At 43.9% G+C, this 9394-nt stretch overlaps 1 protein-coding gene across 1 annotated transcript; it reads right to left on the bottom strand.

Annotated features, from left to right (window-relative positions):
- Positions 1-236: 236 nt before the first annotated feature.
- Positions 237-1439, bottom strand: LOC142775450 (uncharacterized). The gene has a single exon (XM_075876848.1). It carries the CDS (start codon positions 1437-1439, stop codon positions 237-239), a length of 1203 nt encoding a protein of 400 aa, XP_075732963.1.
- Between the last annotated feature and the right edge of the window lie 7955 nt (positions 1440-9394).

Raw genomic sequence — 9394 nt, 5'->3', positions numbered from 1 at the left:
CAATTTTGGTTTCTTGTATGGCAATGATGTCTAACTCATGTTCGATCACCAGTCTATACAACTGTCGTTTTCTCCTCGCCGCAAGCCCTCGAACATTGATTGTAGCAAATCGCAAGGATTTATCTGGCAGCGCCATTTGAATAATTAATAATAGAGACCCAAAGTATGGGCTTATGCTCCTGTCTACACAAGACCTTGGGGCCCGCGACATAGGTCGGGGCTTACACAGCTTACTGCTACGTGACCGGGGGTGGTGGCGGCGGCTTCGTCGTCGCCGTCAGCCTCCGATCCTGTGGGATGTTCGGCCGTGGCCGCACTGTCGGTCGACGTACAGGGGTTGCTTTTGCTGGAGGTTCATCGCGACTGCTTGGGTTGGTAGATTCGCTCTCTCCCTCGGCGTCTTCGTGTGATCGCTTATTCGTCGTGGTGCCCTCCTTGGAAATGTCCATTTCCTCCACTACTTCCCTGTTGACCTCCTCTGTCACGTTGCTTTTGTCCTCCTGCGTCTGCAGTGCTTCCGAGGAATCATTTTTCACCAACAATGTATCTTCGGCTTTGAGGTTCGTCGCCTTTACGTGAGCACTCTCACCTGAGATTTGCTCAGCTGGCACGCTGTCCATCGTGGCACTTTCTGCCTCCACTCTCGCTGCTGCCTCGGAATCTGCTTCGTCCATTAGGAGCTCCGAAGTGTCGTCGCTTCCCACGGGCCCTGCAACACTGGCGTAGGTACGCACGCATTCCGACTCGTTGTGTCCAAAACGATAACACAACGTGCACCGTGGTACCTTACAGTCCCGACGAATGTGTCCAGTGCACTGGCAACGAAGGCATAGCGGTGCCCTTCCCGGCACCGCCACAAGAGCCAGCTCACCAGCAATCCTTATTTGATGGGGTAAATCTTCTGGCTTGACTCCCGCCTTAAGTGTCATCGTCACATTTCGCGTCGTTGACGCCTTGTCAGTCACACCACTGACCTTCCACCGTTCCTTGATAATGTCCGTCACCCTGCCATAGTTCAGGAAGGCCGCTCGCACGTCGTCGTCCGGTACAGTAGGCAGGATCCAGTGCAGCTTCAACCGAAGCTCCTGGTTCGATGGATCGATGAGGAGGCAACGCTGGCCCTTCACTTTCACTTCCGCTTTTTCCAGCAGCCTCTTTGCACCTTCGGCACATTTGAACGTGACGGCCCAAACGTGATTCATTTGATACGCCCCCAAGGCCGTAACCTCGGAGAGCAGTTTCAAATCACTCAGCGTATCCCTGAAGTCTTCTACACGGTAGGGCCGTGCCCTCACATCCGCGTGCACAAAAACAGTATTCAAAACCAGACGTCCTGAAGGCAGACTAGGCAGAACAACGCGATACTCGTTATCCGAGGCAGCTATCACTCTATTTCCGCGGCCAGAAAAGGCCGCTGATACCGCTCCGACAGAGCCCATTCCAAACGCGTCCGCTCGCTATCGCGGCCGGACGTGGAATCTCTGAGCTACACCCCCGTTATGTCAGGAGCACTTATGTATGCTATTGATGGTGCTCAAGAAATAATTTTCACAAAAAATTAATTATTACTCGAAATAAACAAAATCATCTCGTCATTGCAACGCGATAAATTTTTTGTCAACAAAGATAGAAACACATTTCTATCATAAAGGAAAGGGCACCGATGTTTTAGATTATCTCGTCACATTTCATGGTGCCGTAGTAGTACAACACAAAAAAGTTAGCGCAAAGGTTCAAATTGATTGCTTTGTGGGGTTACACGTCCCAAAACCACCTCATGATTATGAGAGACGCCGTAGTGGAGGGCTCCGGAAATTTCGACCACCCGGGGTTCTTTACCGTGCACCCAAATCTGAGCACACGGGCCTACAACATTTCCGCCTCCATCGGAAATGCAGCCGCCGCAGCCGGGAAACGAACCCGCGACCTGCGGGTCAGCAGCCGAGTACCTTAGCCACTAGACCACTGCGGAGGGGCCGCAAAAGTTTAGAGAGCTCTGGAGGCGCCACGGTTCAAACCAGGAACATCTCACAAGCGAAGCAAGCGCTCTACCTCTGAGCTACACCCCCGTTATGTCAGGAGCACTAATGTATGCTATTCATGGTGCTCAAGAAATTATTTTAACAAAAAAACTAATTAACACTTGAAATAAACAAAATCATCTCGTCATTGCAACGCGATAAATTTTTTGTCAACAAAGATAGAAACACATTTCTATCATAAAGGAAAGGGCACCAATGTTTTAGTAGATTATCTCGTCGCATTTCATGGTGCCGTAGTAGTACAACACAAAAAAGATAGCGCAAAAGTTCAAATTGATTGATTTGTGGGGTTTCACGTCCCAAAACCACCATATGATTATGAGAGACGCCGAAGTGGAGGGCTCCGGAAACAACGAAAACCTGGGGTTCTTTAACACTCACCCAAATCTGAGCACACGGGCCCCCAACATTTCCGCCTCCATCCGAAATGCAGCCGCCGCAACCGGGAAACGAACCCGCGACCTGCGGGTCAGCAGCCGAGTACCTTAGCCACTAGACCACCGCGGAGGGGCCGCAAAAGTTCAGAAAGCTCTGGAGGCGCCACGGTTCGAACCAGGGACTTCTCACATGCGAAGCAAGCGCTCTACCTCTGAGCTGCACCCCTGTTATGTCAGGAGCACTTATTTATGCGTTTGATGGTGCTCAACAGATTATTTTAACAACAAAATAATTTATTACTCGAAATAAACAAAATCATCTCGTCAGTGCAACGTGATACAATTTTTTTGTCAACAAAGAAAGAAACATATTTCTATCATAAAAGAAAAGGGCAGCAATGTTTTAGTAGAATCACTCGTCGCAGTTCAAGCTGCCGTAGTATTACAACAAATAAAGAGATAGCGCTAAAGTCGAGAGCACTTTGGAGGTGCCGAAGTTCGAACCCGGGACTTCTCACATGCCAAGCAAGCGCTCTACCTCTGAGCTGCACACCTGTTATGTCAGGAGCACATATTTATGCGTTGTTGGTGCTCAACAGATTATTTTAACAACAAAATAAATTATTACTCGAAATATACAAAATCATCTCGTCATTGCAACGTGATACAATTTTTTTGTCATCAAAAAAGAAACATATTCCTATCATAAAGGAAAGGGCACCGATGTTTTAGTAGATTATCTCGTCGCATTTCATGGTGCCGTAGTAGTACAACACAAAAAAGATAGCGCAAAAGTTCAAATTGATTGATTTGTGGGGTTTCACGTCCCAAAACCACCATATGATTATGAGAGACGCCGAAGTGGAGGGATCCGAAAATTACGACAACCTGGGGTTCTTTAACGTGCACCCAAATTTGAGCACACGGGCCCACAACATTTCCGCCTCCATCGGAAATGCAGCCGCTGCAGCCGGGAAACGAACCCGCGACCTGCGGGTCAGCAGCCGAGTACCTTAGCCACTAGACCACCGCGGAGGGGCCGCAAAAGTTCAGAAAGCTCTGGAGGCGCCACGGTTCGAACCAGGGACTTCTCACATGCGAACTAGGGACTTCTCACAACGCTTATTTAGCTGTGGAAATGATGTCTTTTGTGTGTGCTTGCTTTTGATTTGTGGTGACGTGGAGTCAAATCCCGGTCCTTCAACTGAGGCCTTGCTAAGAGAATTGTTAGCTGGTCAAAATAAGTTAGCTGATGAAGTGGCAGCCATTAGAGCTCAGCAGAATAATATGGAAAAGCTCATGGCTGACTGGGTCGTTCGTTTTTCGGAATTAGAAAAGCGAGTGGCACGTATTGATATTCTAGAAAATAAAGTCAAGTCCTTGGAGGCGAAGTTGACGGATATAGAAGACAAATCTAGGCGTTCTAATTTGGTGGTTTTCGGCATACCAGAAGAAGCACAAGAGACCAATTCTATGTTAAAATCTAAAATCTTAGGCGATGTATTTTTGAAGAAACTTAACGTTCAGTGTAAATATATCGGCAGAATTCACCGTCTTGGTAGACCCGGTAAAAAACGTCCTGTAATCATTTATTTTCAAGACTATAACGAAAAACAACAAATTCTAAAGAATGCTTACAAACTCAAAGGGACTGTCATATCTTTGCAAAATGATTACTCGCACACCACATTAATAAAGCGCAAACTACTGTGGGACAGTGCAAAATTGGAAAAACAGCAGGGAAAAAAAGTCAGTCTAAAGGATGACAGGCTACGTGTCAATGATGACACATTTATCTGGGACGACACCAAAAACGCAAGAATTAATATTCGGACCCACGGATCTTCTAAACAGAACTGACTTTCCCATGAGGTCTGCAAGGAACTAGGACTACTTAATATCAATGCGCGCAGTATTGTAAATAAAAGTGACCAACTCGAGGCAATTATTTTAGGATACGCCCCTCACATAGTGGTGATAACCGAGACATGGTTACATGAAGCTATTGACGATACGGTTGTTTTCCCCCCTTCTTATCAAGCTTTTCGTCGTGACAGGAATACTAGAGGAGGAGGAGTAACTATTTTGGTCAAAGACGATATTCCAGTCGTGCTTTTACGTCAGCCAGAAAATATTGAATGCGTTACTTTAAAGGTTACATGCTGGAATATTTCATTGTTGGTGTTTGGCTTGTACCGCTCTCCTGATTCATCCCCTCAGTTCTTACATGACCTCTGTGAACACATGTCTTCATTTTCTCATGACAAAATTTTTCTTGTTGGAGATTTCAACCTGCCTGAAATATATTGGGTGAATGAATACCCTGGTCCACACTTAAATACAAATTCTAATTATATAAGTATTATCATGTTGTACCACAACTTGAGGCAGGTTGTCAATCAACCGACACGTGTTCATGGTACGTCCGCTACGGTACTTGATCTTGTCTTTGTCAGTCAAACAATCAGTGATTTTTCTGTATCGGTTGAACCAGGTATATCTGATCACCACATGGTGTATTTTTCCTGTCCAATACAGTCTTGTAGCATCAATCCATGTAAAAGGGTGACTGTTAAAGATTTCTCGTGCGCCAGTGACGAGAGTGTGTTGGACTTCCTTGATTTTAGTCTCAACAGTTTTCATGGTGACGATGTTATCAGTCTTTGGAAAAAGTTTATAAACATATGCATGTACTGTATTAATAATTTTATTCCTGAGAAAACAAAGAAAATAGCAAAGAAAAATCCCTGGATGACGCGAGAAGCGCTACAACTCAAAAGAAAGATTAAACGCTTAAGACGACAAGGCGCTTCTCGTGATACTATTCTAAATATTCAACCTAAATTAAATGAAATAGTGAAAAACGCAAAAGAAAGGTACTTCCAGCATACGCTACCAGGTTTTATGCGAAATGCCCCGGAAAAGTTTTGGAGATTCTTAAAATAAAAAACAAGGTCAGTTGACCAAGTTGTACACGAGGGATCTCTAGTCGTTGAGAAGCAAAGCATTGCTGATCATTTCAACAAATTTTTTCATAGTGTTTTTTCCCGTTCTTATGATCTGCCGTTAATAAAACATATGCCTCACATTATACCACCCGATATAGTATCGCAACCAGGGGTAGTTTCTATGTTGCTCAATCTGAAAACTAAGTCATCACCTGGTCTGGATGCTTTACCAAATGCTTTTCTGCGCAGATATGCAGAAAAGTTGTCCCATTTTCTAGTTGTCATTTTTCATGCATCGTTATCTTCTGCAGTTCTTCCTAGCGATTGGTTGAGAGCACGTGTCGTACCTGTGCCTAAGAAAGGAGATGCAACACTTTTAACTAACTATCGTCTGATTTCACTAACATCCTCTTCGTGCAAGCTGCTTGAACATATCATAGCAAACGAGATTAACAAATTCCTTTCTGATAGAAATATTCTCTCTAACTACCAGCATGGCTTTCGTAAAGGCTTTTCTACAGTTACCCAACTGACTTCTATCGTTCATAATTTTGCGTCTGTCCTTGACAAGTCTGGGCAAATTGATGTAGTTTTTTTAGATTTTAGGAAAGCGTTTGACCTTGTTTCGCACTGTAACCTTATAAAAAAACTCGAATTGATTAACTTGCCAGCATATTTAATTAATTGGATTTCTGCCTACCTGACTAACCGTAAGCAATTTGTTGTTATCGATGATAAGTTTTCGGGTGAACTTCCGGTAACTTCGGGAGTCCCACAGGGCAGCATTTTAGGACCCTTGTTATTTTAATTTACATAAATGACATCACTGACACAATAACAGAGCCAGTTCAAATCAGATTATTCGCCGATGATTGTGTGGTCTTCAATGAAATAACTTGCAGTGACGACCAAGCTGCACTTAATTCTAACCTTCAAAATATCGTATCTTGATGTGAAAAATGGAATATGGAATTAAATGTAGAAAAGTCTGTCTATATGAAGATCACCAAAAAGGTTAAAAAGTTATCCTTTCCATATAATATCGCTTCCAAAGCCCTAATTGAAGTTAATCGATATAAGTACTTAGGTGTTACTATTACTAACAATTTATCCTGGAATACGCATATCTCTAACATCTGCAAGTCGTCTTTCCGTAAGCTCTGCTTTTTGAGGCATAAATTAAACAGGCTCCCCACAACACTCGTCTAACAGCTTATTACTCGCTAATCCGTCCCAAATTAGAATATGCATGAACTGTGTGGGACCCTTACACCAAACGTAACACTGACGCATTAGAAATGATACAACGTAAAGCAATAAGATTCATTTTCTCCAAATACCGTTCAACTGATTCCCCATCAACCCTAATGCTAACTAATAGTATTCCAACATTACAACTACGGTGTAAAATTCTCAGACTAAAATTTATGTTCTTGCTGAAAAATAACCGTTTATCCTTTAACCCGCAGCCTTTCATAACTCCGCTCGAAGCACGCCGGACAAGGCATCGCCATGCTGAATCCTTAACGCCTTATAGCACTAAAACTAACGTATTTAAGTATTCATTTTTTTCGCGTACAATATCAGACTGGAACAACTTGCCTTGTGAACAGCTGTCTAATATTGACGCTATTGCTCAGTTAGGATGTTAAGTTTTTTATGCTTTGTGTATGCCTTGTGTATGCCTTTTTGTTCTTGCCTTGTATTTGCTTTGCATATGCTTAGTTTTTATGCCAACTTTTGTATTGTTTCTTTTCCCGTTCCATACTTACAATGTTGTTTCCCTCTGGTTAATATAATTTGTACTTCCCATGCCCCACCTGCTTGGGCACTTACCTGGGCCTGCAGTATGTCAATAAATAAATAAATAAATAAATGAAGCAAGCGCTCTACCTCTGAGCTACAACCCCGTTATGTCAAAAGCACTAATGTATGCTATTCATGGTGCTCAAGAAATTATTTTAACAAAAAAACTAATTATTACTCGAAATAAACAAAATAATCTCGTCATTGAAACGCGATAAATTTTTTGTCAACAAAAATAGAAACACAATTCTATCATAAAGGAAAGGGCACCGATGTTTTAGTAGATTATCTCGTCGCATTTCATGGTGCCGTAGTAGTACAACACAAAAAAGATAGCGCAAAAGTTCAAATTGATTGATTTGTGGTGTTTCACGTCCCAAAACTACCATATGATTATGAGAGACGCCGTAGTGGAGGGCTCCGGATATTTCGACCACCTGAGGTTCTTTAACGTGCACCCAAATCTGAGCACACGGGCCTACAACATTTCCGCCTCCATCGGAAATGCAGCCGCCGCAGCCGGGAAACGAACCCGCGACCTGTGGGTCAGCAGCCGAGTACCTTAACCACTAGACCACTGCGGAGGGGCCGAAAAGTTTAGAGAGCTCTGGAGGCGCCACGGTTCAAACCAGGAACATCTCACAAGCGAAGCAAGCGCTCTACCTCTGAGCTTCACCCCCGTTATGTCAGGAGCACTAATGTATGCTATTGATGGTGCTCAAGAAATTATTTTCACAAAAACTTAATTATTACTCGAAATAAACAAAATCATCTCGTCATTGCAACGCGATAAATTTTTTGTCAACAAAGATAGAAACACATTTCTGTCATAAAGGAAAGGGCACCGATGTTTTAGTAGATTATCTCGTCGCATTTCATGGTGCCGTAGTAGTACAACACAAAAAAGATAGCGCAAAAGTTCAAATTGATTGATTTGTGGGGTTGCACGTCCAAAAACCACCTCATGATTATGAGAGATGCCGTAGTGGAGGGCTCCGGAAATTTCGACCACCTGGGGTTCTTTAACGTGCACCCAAATCTGAGCACACGGGCCTACAACATTTCCGCCTCTATCGGTAATGCAGCCGCCGCAGCCGGGAAACGAACCCGAAACCTACGGGTCAGCAGCCGAGTACCTTAGCCATTAGACCACCGCGTAGGGGCCGCAAAAGTTCAGAGAGCTCTGGAGGCGCCACGGTTCGAACCAGGGACTTCTCACATGCGAAGCAAGCGCTCTACCTCTGAGCTGCATCCCTGTTATGTCAGGAGCACTTATTTATGCGTTTGATGGTGCTCAACAGATTTTAACAACGAAATAAATTATTACTCGAAATTAACAAAATCATCTCGTCATTGCAACGTAATACAATTTTTTTGTTAACAAAGAAAGAAACATATTTGTATCATAAAAGAAAAGGGCAGCAATGTTTTAGTAGAATCACTCGTCGCATTTCATGGTGCCGTAGTAGTACAACATAAAAAAGATAGCGCAGAAGTCGAGAGCACTTTGGAGGTGCCGGGGTTCGAACACGGGACTTCTCACATGCGAAGCAAGCGCTCCACCTCTGAGCTACACCCCCGTTATGTCAGGAGCACTTATGTATGCTATTGATGGTGCTCAAGAAATTATTTTCACAAAACATAATTATTACTCAAAATAAACAAAATCATCTCGTCATTGCAACGCCATAAGTTTTTTGTCAACAAAGATAGAAACACATTTCTATCATAAAGGAAAGGGCACCGATGTTTTAGTAGTTTATCTCGTCGCATTTCATGGTGCCGTAGTAGTACAACACAAAAAGATAGCGCAAAAGTTCAAGTTGATTGATTTGTGGGGTTTCACGTCCCAAAACCACCTCATGATTATGAGAGACGCCGTAGTGGAGGGCTCCGGAAATTTCGACCACCTGGGGTTCTTTAACGTGCACCCAAATCTGAGGACACCGGCCTACAACATTTCCGCCTCCATCGGAAATGCAGCCGCCGCAGCCGGGAAACGAACCCGCAACCTGCGGGACAGCAGCCGAGTACCCTAGCCACTAGAGCACCGCGTAGGCGCCGCAAAAGTTCAGAGAGCTCTGGAGGCGCCACGGTTCGAGCCAGGGACTTCTCACATGCGAAGCAAGCGCTCGACCTCCGAGGTGCGTCCCTGTTATGTCAGGAGCACTTATTTATGCGTTTGATGGTGCTCAACAGATTTTAACAACGAAATAAATTA

The sequence above is a fragment of the Rhipicephalus microplus genome, chromosome X (assembly GCF_043290135.1).
Source record: "Rhipicephalus microplus isolate Deutch F79 chromosome X, USDA_Rmic, whole genome shotgun sequence".
Taxonomy (NCBI): Eukaryota; Metazoa; Arthropoda; class Arachnida; order Ixodida; family Ixodidae; genus Rhipicephalus; species Rhipicephalus microplus.
This window is presented reverse-complemented; position numbering and strand designations above follow the sequence as displayed.

Excerpts from the sequence above, each read along its gene's own strand:
- LOC142775450 (XM_075876848.1), bottom strand. The coding sequence starts at position 1,439 with ATGGGCTCTGTCGGAGCGGTATCAGCGGCCTTTTCTGGCCGCGGAAAT.